This window comes from Pipistrellus hanaki, assembly GCF_964339955.1.
Source record: "Pipistrellus hanaki genome assembly, chromosome: 16".
NCBI lineage: Eukaryota > Metazoa > Chordata > Mammalia > Chiroptera > Vespertilionidae > Pipistrellus > Pipistrellus hanaki.
This window is the reverse complement of record NC_140518.1, coordinates 42,397,096-42,420,994: the sequence shown is the minus strand read 5'-3', so window position 1 is coordinate 42,420,994 and position 23,899 is coordinate 42,397,096. Positions and strand designations below refer to the sequence as shown.

Sequence of the window (23,899 nt, the reverse complement as noted above, 5' to 3'; positions counted from 1 at the left end):
CGGCCAGGCCCCGCACAGGGCTGCTCCTGACAACCTGACGGGACGCTAGCCTCCACCTCTCCTCCTTGCCCTGGCTTCCCAGCGACCTCACAGCTCCCCCTCCTGATCCTATCCCCAGGCCTCCTGACTCAGCACAGAAGTAGGCCATCGTTCAGCAGAATTCTCCACTTCTTTAAAAATATATTTTATTGATTTTTTACAGAGAGGAAGAGAGAGGGATAGAGAGCTGAAACGTCGATGAGAGAGAAACATCAACCAGCTGCCTTCTGCACACCCCACACTGGGGATGTGCCCGCAACCAAGGTACATGCCCTTGACTGGAATCGAACCCGGGACCTTTCAGTCTGCAGACTGACGCTCTACCACTGAGCCAAATGGGTTTCGGCAGAATTCTCCATTTTTTATTAGTTTTTCTGATCCCCTGAAACAATCTCCACCAGGAGCTACCCACATCACTTTTCATGATAAGCGATGAGGTTGGTCAGAGATTACAGAATTGCCCTGAGTATCTTTGTGTGTAAGTCTCAGCAAGTGGGTGAGTGACAGGACCTCCAGTTCTAATGTTCCTCCCACAGGTGTCCACCATTAAGCTGCAGGCAATGAAATGGTCTCCCAAATTTTGGCCAGAAAAAAACTGGGTTTCTGGCCAGATTGGCACTTGGGGCCGTGTGTGTGTGTGTGTGTGTGTGTGTGTGTGTGTGCATGTCCCTTATTCAGAACTGAAGCTCATACTAAATTTGAGCAATTTCAAAAGGGACAGTAAGCCATCTCCTTCGGAGTCCTGTTGGCTGGTGGACAATGTCACCCTCTATTGAGGAACCTGCTTGGAAGGTACTAAGTACACTCTCTCTAAGCCCCCAGTCTTGCCTCAGCATTGACAGAGCTTTCCGAATGAACATGCAGAATAGTCCCTTGTTCTATTTAAATAGCTGGGACTTGTGCCAAGCATACTGGACTAGCCCCTTCTCATGCTTTGAGCAGAATAAGAGGCTTCCCTTCTCATGGAAAAGAATTAAATGTGCTGCTTGAATATCACTTTTCCTATTGCTCTAACACCAGTCTCTCTTGGCTGCTTTCACCCTTCCAATGGGCTTTTTTGCAAAGCCTGCCATGTCAAATGGCCCCTGCCCATCCCTCCTTTTGTCCCCACTCAGTGGCTCTGAGACATCGTCTGGAGAAACGTGTGTTTCCACTGCGATGCTCATGTGTTTTCTCCCATTTGGGTCTGGTCGCCATCCTTAGAAAGAAGGCTCGCCTTTTCCTGCATTTGATCACAGCTGTGATTCATATTGATGGAGTTCTGAAAGCAACTCCCATTTCCCTAGCAACCAGATCCTACATAGCTGCGTGGAGTCCAGTAGGCCGTGGTAGATCTCACAGTCTGAACTGGCAGGTCTTCACCTGTGTCCTACACGCTGGTGAAGTAGGTAGTATGTACTGCTGTGGCTTAGTCACTTCTGACCCAGAAGAGGAATGGATCTCAGTGTGGCCTGGTTAAGTGGCTGAAAAGAATAGCACCTCCTTTTCCTTAGGAAGCACCCCTCAGGGAATGGTACGAAGGCATCTTGTGATATTGCTTACATTGCAAACTCAATTGGTTGTAATTGGACTTCAGGCTTGGGAGGAATTTATCAGGTTCTCCTGTTCCCAGCTCTTCATTTTCTAAGGGAGTTTACTCATTGTTCTAAGAAACATTGCATTTCCTGTATCTCAGCTTGTCAAGCTATAATTCATCACTTCTTGGTGTTAACAGCTCCCCCGAGAAATGATTCATACAGCCCAGCTCCGTTGCCAGGGGCACAAAAGTCTTCTGGAACCTTCTAGCACAGGGTGGGAGAAGCTAAGTCCGTTTAGCAAGGGCTCAGGAGGAAGCCAAAGGGATGGACACACTGCATTTGCACTGTGGACAGCCATCCTGCCGTGGCCCTGCCACAGACACTGGCCTTTTCTGGGCTCCGGAGAATGTGGGTTTAGCCTCCTCCCGAGGCCAGCAGAGGCCATAATGCACCCTCCACCCCAAGTTCAGTTGTTTGAAAAGACAGAGGACCTCTAATGCTGCCAATCCTGGGAGCATCAAACAGCAACACTGTGTATCCAAGGGACATTGACATTTAAGATGGACAAGGAATTTTAATTTCTAAATTAAAAAAAAATAAGGCAAATTAAAATTCTTTGTAAATTTACTCAGCCTTGTATCATATTCCCCCCCTAGAGGAAGATAATCATTTCTCACAGGGAATTCACATTCTCACCTCTGAGTCGGTTACAACTAGCCTGGGTCAGCTGGGTGCATAAACCCTGCTTTCTCAGGAAAAGATCCCAAGAGGAGGCCAGGCCTCCTGGAGCCCTGCTCTGCACTCTGACCTCATGTCTTCATCGGGGGCACAGTGAAAGCAGAAAATAGATCTCGGGGCACTTTAATCCATTGAGGAGAGGGGCCAGCACAGGGGAGGGGCCAGGTGTTGGTGGCAGCTCTGACAGCTGTGCCTGAGGCAGGACCTGCCTTCTGTCATCGGCTGCTCACTCCCAGGCTAGCTGGGAGAGAACCCAGCTCCTTGGGTATTTCTGATAAAGATCAAGAGTCAGGCCGAAACCGGTTTGGCTCAGTGGATAGAGCGTCAGCCTGTAGACTGAAGGGTCCCGGGTTCAATTCAGTTTCAGGGCATGTACCTTGGTTGTGGGCAGATCCCCAGTGGGGGTTGTGCAGGAAGCAGCTGATGGATGTTTCTCTCTCATTGATGTTTCTAGCTCTCTATCTCTCTCTCTTCCTCTCTGTAAAAAAATCAATAAAATATATTAAAAAAAAAAAAAAAAAAAGAAGAAGAAGATCAAGAGTCAGAATCAAAGAGCCAGAGTCCTGGGGCAGTAATTGAACTCCAAGTGGTTCTCAAAGTGTGGCCCCCAGGCCGGCATCATCAGCATCACCTGGAAACTTGCAAGAGTGCTAATCCTTGGCCTGAGCTGAGAACTCAGGACCCTAAACTGTGGGGGTGTGGGAGCTAGGGGGCTGTGTCCCAGTGTAGCCCCGTAGGTGATTCTGATGCACACGTTTGAGAATGGCTGCTCTGGCACTTACAAGGCAGTGGTCCTGATCTAGGGAGTTCAGAAGGGAGTGATGGTTTCTAGGGGTGATGGTCAGTATTTCAGAAAGCTGGAGAAGGGCATGTTGCCCAAAGGAAGAGGCTGCTTTAGGCACACGGAGCTGTCACTTTTCACTGCTGCTGCCTAAGCTCACAGCAACTGGGTTCAGTAACGGGTGTCCTCATGTAAATCACTGGTTGGTAAGTGTATGTGACAGTAACTAATCAAAGACAGACATAAGGTTAATCATTCGTGTATGTAGAGTTCTTTGGGAGGAAGATGAAATGAATTCAAACATTTGACCTATGGCAGGGATAGGTGTACTGAAAGAAGTTTTGGATGATCGAATTACCGGGAACCATCCATGGCTTTGTGTCCATGTTTGGTATAGCTTTGAACATGTTTATGGTCTTCTTGTGTCCTCAGTTTCCCATTTATAAAATGGGTTTAGTAATGCTAGTCCTCTTCTTGCCTCGCTTTTAAAGACAAATTGGATCATGAGTATTTTTATTTCAAGTAGCTGTGTGTTGTCACCATGCCATGCATAAATGATAACACTTTGGAAATTACAGTCTCTCTTTAGGTTGGCAGTATCACCCATTCAGTACCCAAAGGGCAGTCTTAGGCGTCTTCCCAGTGCAGCTTTGCTATTCTTAAGACGTGGCTTAAGCACTTGGACACGTTGATGGAACATAGGTGAACATTTTGGAATTTGTCAGAAGAAGGGTACAAAGACAAATTCAAAGTATGCCAGTGACTACAGATTTACTTATTTCTAAGGATCAAGAAACCAGAAAATTGAAGGAAAAGGTGGGGTGGGGGATGGGGAGAAGGGATTTATGATTGTTTACCCAAATGGGGTTGTCACGAAAATCCAGGATGCCTTTTCCTATCTCTGAATCTGAGGTGCTAGAAAGAAGGGAAGAGGCAGACAGATGGAAACCCTCGTGCCGTGTTCTGCTCAGACAGCCAACAGTGTGTGGCAGGTGCTGTGGGGATAAGCCAAGTCAGGTGAATGCACCGAGAAAAGGAAGGAAGGCTTTGCCCACTCAACGTCTCAGAGCTATCAGGAAGCTGCATGTGGCGTGGGCACAGGAGCTGCCCAGTCATCCTTCTCGCTATGCAGGAGGAGTATCACAGAACTCAGGGATTTACCAAGGCTTGGCAGTAAGTATGTGGTTGCTGTGGCTTGGATTAGTCTGCAAAACAAATAAAGGCAGCACCATTCATAGACAGCTCATCGCATCTTTCCATTCATTGACATTGATCAGATCACGGAACCAAGCCGCCCAGGCATCTTGCTCTGGCCAGTGGTAGCTTGCTCGGAGTCTCCATGGAGTGCCACGGCCGTTCTGGGCCCCAGCCCTCCACAGTCCATCTCAGTTCTCTAATCTCGCTCTCTGTGTTCCAGGACAATAAGCTAAATGTTCTCTCCTCTCTCCCTGGATCCATATAGATTAGCTCCAAGTTCATAGCAGCGGAAAAGAGAAAGAAAACATAATTGATTTCTTTCAGTCCTCCCAGAGACCCACTCCCACATAGTGACGTGATGTTGTCCAATATTGTTAACGAGGACAATTAAGGAGGGATGATTTGGGGCCCCTTCTGGATTATAAGCCCTTAGAAACACAACTTATGTCTGACCCTTCCGCGCTCCACAACAGATAGTCAAAATATTTACTGACAATATTTTCTTTTGTGTTCAGAAAACTTCTAGATCCTTTAGACACCTAATCCATGTAGCTGATCACCCTTCTGTACCAAGGCTTCAAAAATGGTTGGAATAAAATTGTGTCATTTAAGATTCTACCCAGGAGAGCAAATGCTCAAGAAAAAAAAATGTAGCTAAAACAATGTGCACAAGAGATGAGGAACAGGTCCATAGGTCTACCAGGGAAGGAGGGAACTCTGTCTGACATCCGAGAAAAAGTAGAGAACCTTGATGTCCTCTTACAGCCTTGGGCCCAAATGGGAGGGGCAGTGGAGCCATCCTTGTGAGTTCTAGTTGATAGTGACAAAGTCAGCAATTTGGAATCTTCATCTTGAGATGCAGAGATAAGATTTTGGAGATAAATCCAAACAACAAATTCTTAGATATTTCTAAGTTAACTTCAAGAAGATTATTTCACTAAGATGTTATGACTATTTTGAAAGTGTGAATTCCACAACTGAATATTAAATGTAAAAGCAATCTTAGAATCTGGCTTGGGTCCAGGCTCCCGGCCTGAGAACCCTTTTCCTACTGTTTAAAGTTGTTTGAGGGGCTCAGTGCTGGCCTCAGAACCCTGTGCTGCTTCCCTGAAACTCAAGGAGCAATGCCTTTAAACCCATTGAAAGCACCTGAAAGGGAAAATCCTAACCCCATAATGCCCACAAGAAATACGTAAATGCTTAACGAAGTGATTAAGGGGGATCATACAAGAGGATTTGTTCCTAATTGATGTGGACTCTTTGTACTCATAGGCAGACTCAAACCCTGCAGGATGCATGGCCAAGGACAAGGGAAACATAAATTAAATCCATTTGGACTAGTTTCTCTCGTCAACTGACAATGACACATGGTTTGGTTCATTGGAGCCAGTATGGGAGAAGCCTTGCAATGTAACCATCACTTTGGCACGGAGTTGAAGTGAGAGCTGCCATAGCTGAGGCAGTGGGATTTTTCACTCTGTCTCGGTCATGGGGAGGCATAGATGATGCCATAGACTCTGGAGCCATTTCAAAAACCACCGGTTTGTCCTTGTCACATATATACCACCCCCCCCCAAAAAAATGTATACACACACTTTGAATAATTATAAAAGCAGTGTTTATTAAAATACATTTCATTTTAAAAATTGAGCTACAGCTGTTATATATATATATATATATATATATATATATATATATATATATAGCTGAAGATATATATCTTCAAAATGTATACACACTTTAACAGCTGTAGCTCAGTTTTGAAAATGAAATATATTTTAATAAATGTAATTTAATAAATAATATGCAACTGCTTTATAGTAGACACTTAAATGCTCTAAAAGCTCAAGTGATTCCTTTTGAATAGCTGAAAACAAAGCCCTGTGTAGGCATCAGAAGACACAGGTCTGGCCCCAGCTCTGCAACAGTGCACAATATGAGGGGTGCATTCTTCCAATGGACAAGCCCTTGAGATGTAGCCTCATGTCAAACTCAAGACTCATTCTGCCAAAGGGTAGAGGATGTTTCTGTTGAGCACTGCAGGGCCATATAATAACAACACAGAACGATTCATTCATGTGGCCATTTCAGCTTTCCACTTAGGCAATTTATGATGTTTTAAAATAGGGGGGTATAATTGCAAATATTTAAAACTTTACTGATAAAGTAAAATTTTTATTAATAATCTTATTGAGCATGCACTTCAATTCTCACGATTCAAATCTGCAGAAATTAGAACCACTCTGGGACCGGACTTTGGGACATTTGAAACATTTTTAGGCCTCCTCCACCCCAGTTTTATGAATGTTAAAGACAATGGGGTGTGGAGTAGGCCAGGGGTTTTAAGCTCTGTTCTGAAGAGAACCAGCTCTCTGGGGAGGATGACTGGGGTGTCTAGAAGGAATGGGGATGGCTGAGTACCTGGAGCAGAGGCCCCCACACTGTTTCAGCCAGCACATACATACACAATACATCTTTCACAATTAAAAAAATTCAAGATCACAGAAATAGATGATCTCTAAGGATTATCAGCTCTTCTTCCCTCCATTCTCCCCACTTCCTTCCACCTTTGTTCTGTTTCAAAAAATTCAAAGAAAATAATGAAGAAATAAAAGCCCTCTTGTGAACGGAAGGAGCTCCACCTTGAACTATGTGTATTTCTCATCACTCTTTCTCCTAAAATCTTGAGTTTCCCTGAGGACCGTCTTGCTCCCGGGTGTGGCCAGTGTGCCTGGCACAGCAGCCTGCATCGATTCTGGTTAGAAATGTGTTGAATTTGACTAGATGGAAAAGCCCCTGGGACTGTGGGTCCTCTTTCCCTCGCCCCATGAGTGGCTCACACACCTGCTCTGAGGTGCCTGAGCGAGCACTCTGCATTAGCTGGCAGGTTTAATCTCTCCTCCCTGCCCTAATCTCTGGGCGGGTGAAGATTCCTCCTGCCTGGGGTAGCTTTGTGAGAAGACCCAAGTGCTGACCGTTTCTCCGGGCTGGGCCTGCAGTGTGCTCCTGCTGGGGTGTGGGCATTTCCTAGGGAAAATCCACACCCTTGGAAAGCGGGGTGGAGAGGAGGTGGTTGAAGACTAAGGAAAACGGATGATGTGTCATTAACCTTCCTCATTTTGCTGAATTAAAAAGACAACATTTTGGTCACACGGCATTTCGTTAATTTGTACACTATCTGACTTTGGACATCGTGGAGGACAAAATGCTCTCTCCCATCCCCATTGGACCCTACTGATCTTCCCAAGTTACATAGAGGAAGTATTTAAAAATTCAATTTAGGGTTTTATCGATTCTCAGAGATTTCATCCTATTAACTTAAAAAAAAAAAAAAAAGAGAGTTTGTTCTCATCCAAATGTGAGCTGGAGACCTGGCTCAGGGTTCAGCACATGGGTGGATCTGTCAGTCACTGTGGACAGCTGGAGCTGACCAATGGTGCAGGGTCTCTCCACTCCAGGGAGGGCACAGATTATTTCCACATGATTCAAATCAGTGGCTCCTCTTAGGGCACCTGCTGTATGTAACCTGTGGCCCCCTGAAAGGATCCTGGGGGACCTACACCAGTCTGTAGTCATATGAATAATTCTTCAAGGTAATGGGAAACAAATGAGCTTCTATACTGTGAAGGCAGCATTCTTGGAGAGATGGGCCTAATCCAATGGTTGGCAAACTTCTGCTCTCGAGCCACATGCGGCTCTTTGGCCCCTTGAGTTTTTAGCAAAAGCCAGCTTAGGAGTACCTTCATTAAGTTAATAACAATATACCTACCTATCTAGTTTAAGTTTACAAAATGTGGCTCTCAAAAGGAATTTCAATCGTTGGACTGCTGATATTTGGCTCTGTTGACTAATGAGTTTGCCGACCACTGGTTTAGTGATGCTGGGTTTGATGGCTCCCATTTGAAGTCTGCAGGCCTTCCGTCTCTCCAGTCTTGAGCAGGCCACAGGCGGTCTGGCCGATGCCCAGGCCACACTCAGACTGGCTCTTTAGTTTCTCATCACAGGTGTGCACGGTGTGTTAGCAGCTTTTAAGTGGCAGGCTGAGCTGTTTCTTTTGTGTTCAGAACACTTCTAACAACCTTGTCCTGCTGTAAGCTCACCTGCTGTTTACTGTTGGTGAGGTTTAGCCATCAACAGAGAACCGCTTTTGAAAGGAAAAGGCCTGAGAAACTCTTCGTTCTGTTTTGGCTCCGAGTCACAGGATTGTGCTTGAAAATGTTAGACCTTCAATCATAGGGCTCTGGCATGACTAACTGTTGGCCACTCTTTTCAACTCAACTCTGACGTACTAGTCATGCCAGGACCTGGGTTTCTGCAAGGGTCATTATAAATCTTAATTTTTAAGTTCTGTTGGGGGAGGAAGTTAGAAACGATGCCCTAAAGAAGCTTACACTGTGATTGTCTTCATCCAGGGCACCCTTTCTGCTGTTGCTATAGAAAACTAAAATTGGCTCTAATTGCTAAATTGGTAGAACATTTCAAATATATCTTCGAAGAGATATGAGAATCCTTTTTCTTTGACCTAAATTACCGCCAACAATTCAATGTTATAGCATCTGTGCTAGACTGGTATTGCTGTTCAGTAATCCAGAAAGAAAGCTCTTGACAATATTCAATTAATTGTGGATAAAAGTATCTCCAACTGAAGTGAAACCGAAGAGGTAAGAAAAAGATGATGTAATTACTGCTTCTGGAAGAGTAGTGTTCATATGCCAATTTAAAAGTAAGAAAAGGGTGGGGGATGCACATAGTGAATTGTGTTTGCCCTAAAAGCAAAACCACGTGGAACTTTAGGGAACCACCCACCTTGTGGGTGAGTAGCATTTGGGGCAAAGCATCCAAAGTCTGGATTTCTGCTGATTCAGATTCTACGAAGAACCGTGGGCTTAGACTAAATGCCTCACAGGTGCTTTCCACTCCCACATCCCGGGGTCCCCTGGGCATAAGTACATCAGTAACCCCGAGACGCCAATACTCACGTGGTATGAAGCCCTGGCTAGCCAGCTGCTCCTGGGCCCTTCTTTGCTGAAGTCGTAACTGCAAAACTTAGAAAAGAAGCATTAGTGTGTGAGTTGTGCTAAATGTGATCATAATCACCTGCATTTACATCATAGCTCATCTCTCTGTTTCTAGAACAGTTGTAGACTTGTGTGGGAGGCACATCAGAGAGAAGGGCGAGCGCTGCTGAGAGGGCTGCAGGGCCTCCCCGTAGGTTGGTAACCACCTCGGGTGAGAACACTCATCTCCTCTCTGAAGTGAATGCTGTTTTTACAGCACCATGTGCCCTCTGTGCCCTACTGTGCCACATGGGAGACAAATACCATCCAATTCCTCTGGGAATTCTCCTTTCATTTCAAGAAAAGGGGACAGTAAAGAAAGCATAGGCTTTGGAGTCTCATGTGGGTTAAATTCCACCTCTACACCTGCGCAGGTGAGGAGCTCTGGGTAAGACCTCCCTGACTTTGCTTCCTCATTGTCAAGTGGGAATGATGCCTACCTTGTGGTGTTGCTATGAAGTTTGAACAAATAATGTATGCAGGTTGGTTGGCAGAGTTCTTGGAAGAAGAACTAACATTGATAAATGGGAGTATTATGAGATTCTGGAATCCATTTGTGAATTCAGAAAAGGGCCTTGGTGTCAAGCTTTGCTTAGAGAAAATAAAACATTGTAAATTGTCCAAACTCTGTTTTATAAAAATTTATGTTACCATCCATAGTACAGATAGATTATATACCATAAGCTACATCCATATAAGTAGTATATCTAGAATAAATGTATTGTTTGTGGTTTTCCCTCTTTCCCCTCACCTCTCTACCCCAAACACATATTATCTTCCAGCATTTATCCTCTCCCTTATGGGCATTCCATTTTCTTAGAGAGATTCTGAGTTTGCCATTTTAATTCCTGGTTGTAAGCTGTTCTGAGTAGAAAGGATAGAAAGAGCAGACCTTTGCCTACACTGTGAAAGAAGGGGACTCCTCAGTGGATCAAAGCTGTAAGTAATCTGTGAGACATAAAAGGGATATGGGACTAGACGACTACATCCCAAGACTTATACAGGCGAGTAATTGAAAGCTGTGCCAAGAGACCTTTTTGCCCAGGAGCAGGAGAGGGTCTGAGGCTCAGTCTAACAAGGCTGTTGGTTGTGGTACCACAGCAAAAGGTCAACCTCTACCAAGCCCTCCCCACCTGGCTATGGGGTATGAAAGTTTCTGCAGGTGGGAGCAGAAAATATGGAATCTTGGGCACCACAGGAATAAGGTTTCAGACTGCTGGCACTAACCGAGAGTGGTAAGGACCCTTCATTGTCATCCAGTGTCTCTCGCCCAATCCCGGAATTAGTTCCAACCACAGTGCCAGCGGACACGTCTTTTCCCTGCAGGCTGGCTCAGCTGTGCACCACGCGTTTAACAAGTATCCACAAAGGCACCTGGCCAGGGTCCCACTGAGAAATACCTAACCTGGGAGGAACATCAGCACCGCGAAAGGCTCCAAACTTGAAGGTTACAATGTAAACAGATGCAACAGGCCTTTCTCGAAGACAGGCAAGAGAATTCACTCACTAAAAATAGACTAAAGCACTTCACACACACATTACGATGGACACTACATCGAAAAGAGATCAAAGTAAAACTTAGTTCATGAAAATAAACACATTCAGACGAATGACTGAATATCAGGATTAATACAGATAAAAGCGAATTAGTAAGTCAGAATTTTGAACTAAACTTTTCTCTTAGAATGCAACCCAGAGGAATAAAGGGGAGAAAGTAAAATCAATACCTACTCAATGTGAAACACTGCAAAATACAGAGAAGCTCCCAGGAAAAAAATGCTTACTGCTGAACTAGAGAGAACTATTATTAACTCGGGATTTGTGTACTTAAGGCCCTTTTCTCCATATGTTTCTATCGGATCATATAAGTTTTCCTTCATTACTGCTTTCCACCATTAGGGATATATCACAGACATATTCCCATGTGATTTACGACCTTTCAAAAATAATATTTTGGTGGCTTCCTAGTATTTTATTTTATTTTTTGGTTATTCTACAATTATTGAACCAAATGCCCATTATTGGACATTTAGTTTGTTTCCAATATTTTACCATGAAGAACAGCAGTGGACATTCTTTGTGGTTAATTTTGGCCCACATCCTCAACCCTACTAACAGATACCCTCCTTGAAGTGGAATTGTCACACTTGAAATGTCAGATTGAAGGCCTGTGGTCAGAAGGCAAACAGCTCTCTTCAAGGTTGTTCTGATTCTCCTCTCACTGTGAAGTGGCTGGGCTGCCCACTGCCCTCAGCCTTGCTGATCTCATAGCCTGAAGGCTGCTGCACTGCTCTCCACTGGAGCTGGTGGCTCGGCTGCTAGTGTAGTGCTGCGTGCCTAAGTGGGGGCCAGTGCAGTGCTGCGTGCCTAAGTGGGGTCAGTGCAGTGCTGCGTGCCTAAGGGGGGGCCAGTGCAGTGCTGCGTGCCTAAGTGGGGTCAGTGCAGTGCTGCGTGCCTAAGTGGGGGCCAGTGCAGTGCTGCGTGCCTAAGGGGGGGCTAGTGCAGTGCTGCATGCCTAAGTGGGGTCAGTGCAGTGCTGCGTGCCTAAGGGGGGGGGCAGTGCAGTGCTGCGTGCCTAAGTGGGGGACAGTGCAATGCAGCATGGCTAAGGGAGGGCCAGTGCAGTGCTGGGTGCCTACGGGAGGGGCCAGAGTGCAGTGGCCATTTGTGTCCCCAACCCTGTTGGCAAACTGTCACTGATCCATTGTGGCTAAAAATAAACGGAGCAGAGGGTTGCTTTTGGCCCAAGCCTTCCTCCCACCCCAGTTCTAACCGCCTACGAAGGACAGGTGCTCCTGGAGTTTTCGCTTCACTTCCTTTGAGGCCATCTGGTCATCTCTGGGCGGGAAAGGAAAGTGAGTGCTTGGTGCCTTTTCCACGTCACCCCAATATGTTCCTTCATGGGCCTGGCATTTGGATGTCAATCTTTGTTAGCTTCCAGAACCAAAGCTTTTCCCCCTAATCTATCTTTGCATTCTTTTGTCAGAGTTTTAAGTCATATGTTTGCGCTCAAGTTGCCTCTTTCCTTGGGGTTCCGATTTCCTCATTGGCCTGGCTACCCTTGCTCAGTACTACATTAGCTCAGTTATTCTAGACTCATGATAGATTTTCATGTCTGGTAGAGAATCTCATATTAGCTTTTTCTATAGATGCTTCTTGTTTTTTCTTTTTTAAAAAATATATATATATTGATTTCAGAGAGGAAGAGAGAGGGAGAGAAAGAAACATCAATGAAGAGAGATAATAATTGATCACCAGCCTCCTGCACGTCCCCACCTGGGGATCAAGCCCACAACCCGGGCATGTACCCTTGTCTGGAATCAAACCAGGGACCATTCAGTCTGTAGGTCGATGCTCTATCCACTGAGCCAAACTGGCTAAGGCTCAATAGAGGCTTCTTGACTACTCCAGCCTGCCACCCCCATGCACCACCCCTCAAAAGAACTTCAGGGCCAGAGTAGCAAGCTCCACCACTACCTCCCACAAGCACTACCTTCCACAAGAAGAGGGAATACATTCCTTTAACAATCATAAGTGTAAACCCCATTATGTCAGAGAAGCAGACCCCACTTAATGATTATTAAAGAGTATATAGAAACTTCTGGATCAACCATAGTGAAGGGCCAGGAACAGGGTCCCTGCATGCAGTGGGGGCTGGCACTGGGTACCCAACTCAAGAATGGGAGTTAGAATGTCTGTATATCACTGGGTTGCAACTGGAACGTGTCACGTGCTGGTGCCCAGGAGAGGACGAGTCACCGGAAGTACCAGGGGCAACTGTGCGAGTCTCTAGAGCACATGTGTCAAACACAACGCCCGCGGGCCAAATCCGGCCGGCCAGGCCTTGCAATGTGGCCCGCACCGCGCTGTCATCACTGCACTTCGCTGTCAGTTTATGACATTGTCAGTTTATGACTGTTCAGTAAACCATTCGACCCGCGATTTAGGCTGGATTTTAGATTTTGGCCCCCTCTCTGATTGAGTTCGACACCCCTACTCTAGAGTTTCAATTTGAGGAGGGGGCAGATATCAGGATTGATGGACACTGTCCCATTTCTCTCTTTAAAAAAAATATATTTATTGATTTTTTCACAGAGAGAAAGAGAGAGGGATAGAGAGTTAGAAACATAGATGAGAGAGAATCATCGATCAGCTGCCTCTTGCACACTCCCTACTGGGGATGTACCCGCAACCGAGATACATGCCTTTGACCGGAATAGAACCTGGGACCCTTCAATCCGCAGGCTGATGCTCTATCCACTGAGCAAAACTGGTTTTGGCAACTGTCCCATTTCTCTTACCACACAGATGGCCCCTCTGCCAGACACCCACGGGAGTGGCAGAACCTCCTGAGACAGAAGGGAGGCAGCTTAATGAAACGAGGGTGCTGGGAATGGACAGTGTAGACTCAACTCTGACTCCAAGCTGTGTAACCTTAGCAAGTCACCATGTCTATAGTCCCAGCCTTCTCATCTGTATAGAGTAATGTTAATATTAATCATAAATCATAGTAACCATTTCATAGGATCATTGGGACCCACTTTCTAAACTATGCAAAGCTAACAAATCCTTTTCTGTTTTCTATTGATAACTAGAGGCCAGGTGCATAAAATTTGTGCATGGGGTGGGGTGGTGTCCCTCAACCCAGCCTGCACCCTCTCCAATCTGAGACCCCTCAGGGGATGTCTGACTGCCAGGCATCTCTCTCACAATCTGGAACTACTGCCTCCTAACTGATCACCTGCCTGCCTGGCTGATCACACCTAACCACCTCTGCTTGCTGGCTTGGTCACCCCCTAACTTGTCCCCTACTGGCCTGATTGCCTCCTAACTGCTCCCCTGCCAGCCTGATCACCCCTAAGCCTCTGCCTCAGGGCCCCACTCCCTCCCACCCCCACCACTGTGGCTTTGTTTGGAAGATGTCTGGTTGACTCAGTCTAATTAGCATATTACCTTTTTATTAGTATAGATGGTTGCTTCGGGAGAGAGCCCATTTGTTTGATACTGGTTATAGAATCTGAAGAAAAGGGAGTTTTAAGCTGCAGAGGGAGTAGCAAAGTGTAACTTAAAAAGTCGTGATGGCTTAACCATCAGCCTTGGCCAGGACCTCTGTCCCTGGGGGGGAGTGAGTGGTGCAAAATGGGAAGGAGGGAGCTGTAGGAATCTCGTAGGAAGAGGCACTGCTCTGCATCCAGTGTAACCATCCAGTGACATGGTTACACTGGATGCAGAGCAGACAGGAAAGTCAGGTGATAGAAATGGGAGTGATTGGAAGAACCTGGATGGCGTCTTTCATGTCCAATTCACATTTTTACTTCTTCTCTCGGCCTCTTTGGCATTGACTGAGTTGAAAGTGTCAGTCTTGCCGAAACCGGTTTGGCTCAGTGGATAGAGCCTCAGCCTGTGGACTGAAAGGTCCCAGGTTCGATTCCGTATAAGGGCATGTACCTTGGTTGTGGGCACATCCCCAGTAGGGGGTGTGCAGGAGGCAGCTGATCAATGATTCTCTCTCATTGATGTTTCTAACTCTCTATCCCTCTCTCTTCCTCTCTGTAAAAAATCAATAAAAAAATATTTTAAAAAAAAGAAAGTGCCAGTCTCTGGGTTGGAGGTTTTCATGCAAATCACCTCACTGAAACTTCTCACAGGTCCCACCAAGAGTGTGAACTACTATTCACATTACAGCTCATCAGGCCAGAGGATGTAAATAGCTCACAAGGCCACGGAGTTAGAAGCAAATTTCAACCCCCTGACCCTGGACTCTGAAGTTTTGCCTCCAGGTGCAAATTCCACAAGGGATGTGGATGATGAAAGAGAAACTTTTGTCATGTCATACCTTGTGTTTGACAGGAACACATTTAAGTGTGTGCGGGTCCCTTTCATGAAAAATCAGGAGCCACCAGAGTATGATGAACATTTCAGGCTACCTCCCTCATAGGTAACTCAGTGTAAGGGACACTGCTCAGCATCACTGCCCTCAGTGTCTCCATAGCAACAGCCATGTAGGGTACCATTCTCTTTCTGGCAGAGGGTGGCTGTTAGTAACTGACATAGGTTACAGGCCCAGTCGAGTATCCGGGCTGGAGGAGACTCCTGAATGCTCCCAGGCTCTGACGGCATCACGGAGCTGTTGCCATGGTTTTGGTGAGAAGTATTGCTTTTCTGAGGATTGCAAAACATTTTATGTTCCAAAACCATGCTCACTCATTCCTGACAGAGTGGAAAATGTGTCTCCTTGGCTGAAATGTTCCTCTTGAGTCCAGCCCAAAGATGACATTTTTAGGAAAGTTTGAGAAGAATCCTGTGGCTGTTACTGAGTCACGATCGAGTGGAAATGGATCTTTTCTATTTAAAGAGTTTGTGCTACTGTTTGAAAATGTCACATTGCTAGGGAACTGTGGAAATGGAAAACTTTCCATTTGCCATCAGCAGAGAAAGATCATTACTGAATGTGAAACACTGGCATTGAGGAGAAGTTCGGTTACCTGTCTAACCGAAGCGATAGGTTGATGGGAATTTAACTTAAGGTTACTGGTCTGAATAAGCTCTGTTCTCTAAAAAAGGGATGGCTCACGGGGAACACAGCACATGTAGTTCCAGATCCCACTCTGCTACGACATAGCTGTTACTTCAGACAGGTCCAGAATCTCTCGACCTCAGCTTTAATATAAACCCAAGGGAGAGAGTAGATTTGATTGGATCCGTTTTCCCAGTTCACCTGAGAGTCATCAGGGCCCCCCAAAACCACCACTATATGGTTTCTTTCCTGGGGACTATAGTCCTCCCCATCTAGGGCATATTTAACACATATTTTAATAAACATCCAGGAAATTGTGAGGAAAATGTAGGTTTCAGAAATAGAAACAGGCAAAAATATAATGTGCAGAACTGAGACTACATTTTACTACTGCTTTGTACCTTGTTTTTTTTATTGGCAATAAATCATTACTTATTGTGTGGGTGTGTGTTTGCAGACTCTCATTTTTAATGACTACCAAGTATTTTATCATGTTCCAACATTTTTCTCACTAACCCTCTTTTACTGTACATTTCATTTCTTGCATCATTTTGTATTCCCACTGTATACCATTTTGCTTTACCCTGTTACCAGATGATGCTGTTAAATAATAAAAAAGCTTTGCTAATTTAATAAGTAATAATAATATCTCACTGTATTAATCAAAGATGTTTTCATGGATTTATTGATTATCACTGTCTTTTTTTGTGAACTGAGAACATTGCTTTGAAAAATTTTCCATTGAATTTTTTAGTATAGATTTGGGAGAGCTATTTTTATTGAATCACATTTAACACAATCATCTATGTTGTAATTCCCCCTCATTCAGTTTGCCATTCAGTGTTTGTGAGAATTTTTGGCATTTAACATAATTGTGTGCAATCCTTTAAAAAATTCTTTTATTTCTATCTTTGGTGTATAGTTGGGAGAATCTTATCCATACCCAAATTATATATTCATTTAAATGTACTGATTATACTTTTATGTTTTTAGTTTCTCCATTTGACTTTGCAGTGCATCTGAAATTAATTTTACATATAGTATTAGAAAATACTTTCATTGCTTTTTAAAATTCTTAACTAATTATTCTAACAATTTCTATAACAAATAGATTTTAGATATTATATGACATAAATATGTCCTCAAAATACCTTGAATCTGTTTTTAATTTTTCTTTATATTCTGACCTTAATATTTATTTTATCTAGTGGCTGATATTAGACTTAAATATATACTTTGTAAGACATGAGAGTCTAGTTTGAAATTCTCTGAACCCCTCAGTTACACAATCTTAGTTTACACTCCTCAAACCAAGACTTCAGGATAATTTCTAAATAATTCCAAAATTTCAAAGGAACAAAAAAGTAGCTTTTATCTAATAGAGGCAACATGTCCAACTAAGATAACACTTTCCCCTGGTCAGTGTGGCTCAGTTGGTTACCATATCATCCCATACACTGAAGGCAGTAGGCTTGATTTCTAGTCAGGGTACAAACCTAGATTTTGGGTTCGATCCCTGGTCAGAGTGCATACAAGAGGCAACTGATCTCTTCCTTTCATATTGATGTTTTTCTCTCTCTCCCTTCCTCTCTCTCTAAAATCAATAAACATATCCTTGGGTGAGAATTCAAACACACACACACACATAGAGAGAGAGAGAGAAAGAAAGAGAGAGAGAGAGAGAGAGAGAGAGAGAGAGAGAGAGAGAGAGAGAGCGAGAGAGAGGATCGCAGAGAGGTAGAAAGAGGAATGAAGGAAACTAAACTAGGAAAAACAGTCTAATTTTCTTAGTGTGTATGTGTGTGAATATCTACTTCAGAGATGGCTATTAACTCATGTATTTAATAGGAAAGAAAAGATGCATTATTCCAGATCCTGCCCCAGAAGGAAAGCAAGAAATAGGTCAAGGGTTCTGGCAAAACTCTGAATTAATAAGGTGACACTTTGGCCCACATCATAAGCTGTCTTCCTGGGCCCAACATGGGGGTGGTTCTAATACTAAAAAAGAAAGAGGGAAAGGAGGAAAGGAGGAAAGAAAGAAAGAAAGAAAGAGAGAGAGAGAGAGAGAGAGAGAGAGAGAGAGAGAGAGAGAGAGAGAGAGGAAGAAAGGAAGGAGGGAGGGAGGGAGGAAAGAAGGAGGGAAGGGAGGAAGGAAGGAAGGAAGGAAGGAAGGAAGGAAGGAAGGAAGGAAGGAAGGAAGGAAGGAAGGAAGGAAGAAAGGAGGAGAAAATAAAAGAAACCTACTTATACACGAAAGACTTGCTCGCAGAATTTCAAAATGAATCTGGCTATTTGGTCAGCTGTTTAGATAATGTGGAAGTGGCAGCTTTGGCATAGGGGGTAGAGGTGGCAGGACTACTCAGCTGTGCTCTCTGTCCTGCTCTATGAGCCTGGTTATCGACCATCCACACCTCAGTTTGCACTGTGCTGGTAAAGCTGGCAGGTCCAACTGAAACCCAGCAATCCCTCCTAGTGCTGCTCAAGGTGGAGAGTAATTGCCCTCCCTCCCTTTGCTGTTGGCGACTTTTCAATGTGCCCAGCGATACTATTGCCCCAGACAATAACACTAGATATCTTTGTGGTCCCCGACTCTGGTAATTGTTAGTTCTTGATTATATTTTTCAATCTAGACTACTACATAGGCCCATAAAGTTTTCTCATGGAAAGAATCTCAAAGAAGTTACTGGAATATGTGTGTTAAGCTTCTATGGATTCATCCAAATAAATTATAATTGCTAAGAACATCATCTTTACCCATTACTTCTCCCGTGTTGCCAAAATACTAGTACACTGCCTTCTTAAGACCAAATAAAAAGCTTTTGCACAGCAAAAGAAACCATCAAAAAAATAACAAGAGAGCCCACTGCATGAGAGAATATATTTGCCAATGATACATCTGATAAGAGGTTAACCTCCAGAATTTATAGGGAACTCAAACAACTTAACAAAAGGGAGACAAACAACCCAATTAAAAAATGGGCAAAGGACCTAAATAGACACATCTCCAAAAATGGATAAACAAAAGGCCAAGAGACACATGAAAAAATGCTCAAAGTGACTAATCATCTGAGAGATATAAATCAAAATGACAATGAGGTACCATCTCACACTTGTTAGAATGGCTACCATCAACAAATCAACAAATGACAAATGTTGGCAAAGATGTGGAGAAAGGGGAACCATACACTGCTGGTGGGAAAGCAGACTGGTGCAACCACTGTGGAAAATAGTTTCCTCAAAAAATTAAAAATGGAACTGCCATTTGACCCAGTAATTCCACTTCTAGGAATATATCCCAAGAATTCACAAAACACCCATCAGAAAGAATACAGCACCCTTATGTTCATAACAGCACAATTTTCAATAGCTAAGATTTGAAAACAGCCTAAGTGCCCATCAGCTGATGAATGGATTAAAAAAAGCTGTGGTACATCTACACAATGGAATACCAAGAAGCTGTAAAAAAAAGAAAGAACTATTGCCATTTGCAACAACATGAATGGAACTAGAGAGCATTATGCTAAGTGAGTAAGCCAGTCAGAGAAAGATAACTATCACATGATCTCACTCATATGTGGAATTTAATGAACAACATAAACTAATGAATAAAAACAGACACAGAGACAGAGAAACATTGATCAGGTCATAATTTATGTTCAATATGTATATAGCAAATCATGTTTAGGGGGAATAAGTGAATATGAAATTATATAAAAGTAGTCATTGATAAAGAAAATAAATGATGTGTCCTCAGAGTAACCAACCATATATTCACCACCCCTAGAGTCATCCTCCTCTTTTTCTCAGGTTCCATGAATTTTAGTCCCTCCAGAAACAGCTCTGCCTTGATGATGTGGGAGGTGCAAATAAGCCACCTCGATTCTACTAAGTGAACCTAAATGTCATGTTGTAACAACATCGCAAAGTAATAATACAAGGATTCACCTCTCTGGCCTCCATCCTCCTTACCCACGAGGGGAGGACTAAGTTAGAATTAGGTGCTTTCAAACTTTTAAAAACGGTACTGGAAACATTTTTTTAACTGAAATATTACATGGAAGGAGTAAGCAATAGTAAAGGGGTGAGTGATAAAAGCAGAACTTCTTATAAAATGTCAAAGCGGTGTTTGAAAATCATTAGGTTGGGTGGACCCTAAATCCCTTCCAACTTAAGTATATTATTCTTATGCTTTAAATGTGAAAAAATCTCAAACTTCCTAAAGATACTGCGTAGGAACAGATGGGGTGATTTTATCCAGGAGCAAGGGCTGGGGTGGATTACAGTGCCATTGCACTAATGTGGCCCCATTTTCCAAGCTCATCCTGATCCTTTGAGCATCCCTTGTGAAACAGTGAAGCTGTAAGAGTGCAGCAAAGTTTCCAATTCCAGCAGAGGACCCAGTCCTTTAAGAGCAGCAGAGGGTGGTGGGCTTTCACTGCTCCTGCAGCACTTTCTTTCAGTGGCCTCTCGGTTGCTATTGGAATCTTCTGTATTCTGCCTAGCAACCAGTGCCCTTGGTAACTACAAGACCGGTCATTCCATCGGGCCCATAATACTGCTTGTGCTCTCATTGCTTTATACTTTTTCCATGCTCTGCCTATGCACTAAGCTCTATGTCTAAATGCAAACTTTTAATAATTTAAAATGATGGATGATAAGATGCGAGAGTCCAGAATTTCATTGAAAGTCAAAGTGAATCATATTTAAAAATAACCTGCATCTGTGTTCAATTTCTGCTTTGCACATAGTCAAAACACTTATGCGCCTATACAAGGTTGAGAGACCTGGTCTTGCTCTTCTCACTAGAGAGCTATGTGATCTTGGTCCAGGCATTTCACCCTTTCAGACTTCAGTGTCCTCCTTCATAAATCAAGAAAGATGAGCTGATCATCTTGGAGCTCCTTGGAGTGCTAACATTCCATGACACTTGGCTTCATTTTTTAACCAAGGTCTTTCTTTGTACATCTCAAACTCAGGCCTCCGAGATGTTTCTTCATCTCTAGAGTTTTCCCCATGAGATTGCAATCTTTCTTGTAATGCTTCTTATTATTGTGTTCAAAATGCTACAGGAAAGGGTCTACAAGATTGCAAAGCAGGAGCCCAACAAAGGTTCTAAAAGTCCGTTGTGAAAGGTAGGGTCCAAAAGTGACCCTCTAGAAGAAAATGTGAACCAGACAAGCTGCTACTTTAGTGAATGACTCAGAAATCTTTAGAATGTTTACGGTCACCAGGCCAGTCAGGATCATGCATGTATTTACCAGGTCAGCCTCTCAAAAAGCATCTAGCTGTTCCTTGCTGCTTGCTGAGGCAACTCTAGATAGTGAGGCTGATACTGAGTAATTTAGGGTATGACTAATCTAGTGGGGGAGAGAAAACATACACATTTGAGTGAGATAAAATGTTAGCAATCTGTGATTAAGGAATGCAGTACATAGAAGGAGAACTGGACTTTAAATTAAATTAAGAACTGGACCTTTAATCAAGTAGAAGAACTGTATCTTTAAGTTTTCAAGTGAGAATCATATGGCTGGTAAAGGGCATTCTTGACCAAAGAAAGAACATACATAAAAACCTGAAGATGAATAAGAGAAACATCAATCATCTGCCTCCTACACATACTGGAAATGTGCCTGCAATCAAGGTACATGCCCCTGACTGAAATCGAATCTGAGACCCTTCAGTCCATAGGCTGACGCTCTATCCACTGAGCCAAACCAGTCAGGGCCACTCTGTTTTTTCTTAATCCTAAGAGATGCTCCGACTCTGCTTCCTTGAAGAAGATTGAGAAGCATTCATTCCAGCCAGCTTCTAGCACTGAGCATTTGGAGGGTGAAACCCAGAATATTCCATTCCAAAGGCCCTAGCTTAGAATGACCTCAGGGCAGTTCCTTCGATGACCGAGCTTCACACATGGCCCAACGTTGTTTTAAAAAAGTGTCTGTTCACACAAACACTGTGAAGCTATTCTTTCCCTAAGCACCACACTCTCCGTTTGTCAAAACATCTGAAGAAGACTAATTCATGCCTCAAAAGGAATTCTCTCTCACTCACAACGCTGCCAGGTTTGTGAGCTGGAGGCTTTGCTCTTACAGGATCTCAAGACACTAGGAAGAGGCACGCGGACCTCAAGTGGGAAATCCTCAGGGCTCACCAGGTCACCACGGAGCAGAATCACAGCCCGTGCTCCCCGAGAGGACAGCCCAGGGGGTGAGTCAGAGGGCTCCAGCCAGCTCCTGCCAAACTAGGTGCCACGGGAAGCAGTTCAGGGTGATGATTGAAAACATGGGCTCTGAAGCCAGAGGTTCATGAGTTCAAGTCCCAACTTTGCTGTTTTGTTAAAAATATATTGATTTTTTACAGAGAGGAAGAGAGAGAGATAAGAGAGCTAGAAACATCAATGAGAAAGAGAGACATCGACCAGCTGCCTCCTGCACACTCCCTACTGGGGATGTGCCCACAACCAAGGTACATGCCCTTGACCAGAATCGAACCTGGGACCTTTCAGTCCATAGGCCCACACTCTATCCACTGAGCCAAACCGGTTTTGGCACTGTTTATTAATCGTGAAGTTCTCTTCACCTCTGGATGCTTGGTTTCTCCATCTAGGACGGGAGGGGCTACAGGACCTTCCTTCAGGACTGTTGTGAGGGTTCAATTAATTTTATGAGCTTAAAGTGCGCCCAACCACACATAATTCTCAGGGTACTGGGGGCGATGGTGTCCCTCCCCAGGCCGCCTGTGTGTGTGTGTGTGTGTGTGTGTGTGTGTGTGTGTGTTTGTGTGGTGGTGGGACAGGGGGACAAGAGGCCACCGGCCACGCTGTCATCAGAACCGCCCCAGGAGGGTAACTGTTGAGCTGTGGAGACTTTTTCTTCCATCTCCAACAGGTCCCTGGAGTACAGAACAGAAACTCGGCAACTGACATAAACAGTTTCAAACACTAATCTCAGAAGACAAATCGCTCCATTTGGGCATCAAGATTCCTCTGCGAGGCTCCCCCGCTTGTTTATTGTTCCGTGGCGGGGAGCCACGAGTGAATTAAGCAGACAGCGCGCCCCGCGATGGCGGGAGGAGCCTTCGGGGAAGGAACCTGCCATCTGACCCGCTTTCCTTGAAAGCTGTGGCGGGGGGCGGTCCTTGAGGAACGGACTGATTTATGCCTCCTCATGTCCAGCTGTTCACTGGGAGAGGTCAGCGGATGGAGGGCCAGGAGATCCAGATTCTAGTCCTGCTCTGCCTGTGTGTGTGTGTGTGTGTGTGTGTGTGTGTGTACCTGGTTAATTTCAGCCCTTTCTGAAGCTCAGTTTTTTTTTTTTTTTTTTTTTTTTTTTTAATCCATGTAAAAAAGGTGTCATTTTAAGGCACCATTATACCCAAGTGGGTAATTGCAGAGATCAAACTAAGACTCCTTTAGCAGTGATAGATTGCTCTACTAACATTAACGAGGTTAATGTAGCAACTCAGTGAATAACTGGACGAGAATCAGAAATAAAGGGGAAGCAGAACTTGGAACAAAGGGTATATTCTAGAGGGCAAGGGAAAGGAATTATTCCCATGTTCAGAGGACATTCTACTTTCCACATTGTTGCAGTCCTTAAATGTAGATGAAGTTCTTTTGAGATTCTAAGTTGAGCCTGTGGTATACCACGCTAGAGTTTAAAGTGCATACTGCCTCTTCTGATTATCAAGCAAATGCATGTTCATTATACAAAATTTGCAAAATGGACAAAGTGTCAGGATAGAAAGTGATATTAATGGTAATTCAAGTCTGTAGGGATGACCAACCCCTGAGAATACTTTCCCATCTTTCTTCCAATTCACAAAGACCTACATGTATATAAAAAGATGTACTCTTCAATTTCTCATGAATTTGGATTGTATCATATATGTAATTTTGAAGACTTTTTTTGTGTGCATTGTATACATATTTACACCTCAAAAGATGTCCTTTAAAAGTACTACTTAACATGCATGATGTTATATTCCATTTTCAATGTAATCATTCTCCTTTTCTCAAACATTTTAAGTTTTTCCTTCAATTTTTTGTAGTATA

General features: G+C 44.0%; 1 protein-coding gene across 3 annotated transcripts in view; it reads right to left on the bottom strand.

Moving 5' to 3' along the window:
• MYOCD (myocardin) overlaps nt 1–23,899 on the bottom strand; it is a 92,485-nt gene that overhangs the window by 48,827 nt on the left and 19,759 nt on the right. For 2 of the 3 annotated variants that reach the window (XM_084863911.1, XM_084863912.1), the window contains exon 2: nt 9,252–9,317. In XM_084863911.1, the coding sequence (XP_084720037.1) occupies nt 9,252–9,317 (66 nt within the window). Of the gene's footprint in view, nt 1–4,236; nt 4,279–9,251; nt 9,318–23,899 lie in introns of those variants that run through there. The other variant, XM_084863913.1, reaches the window with a different exon arrangement.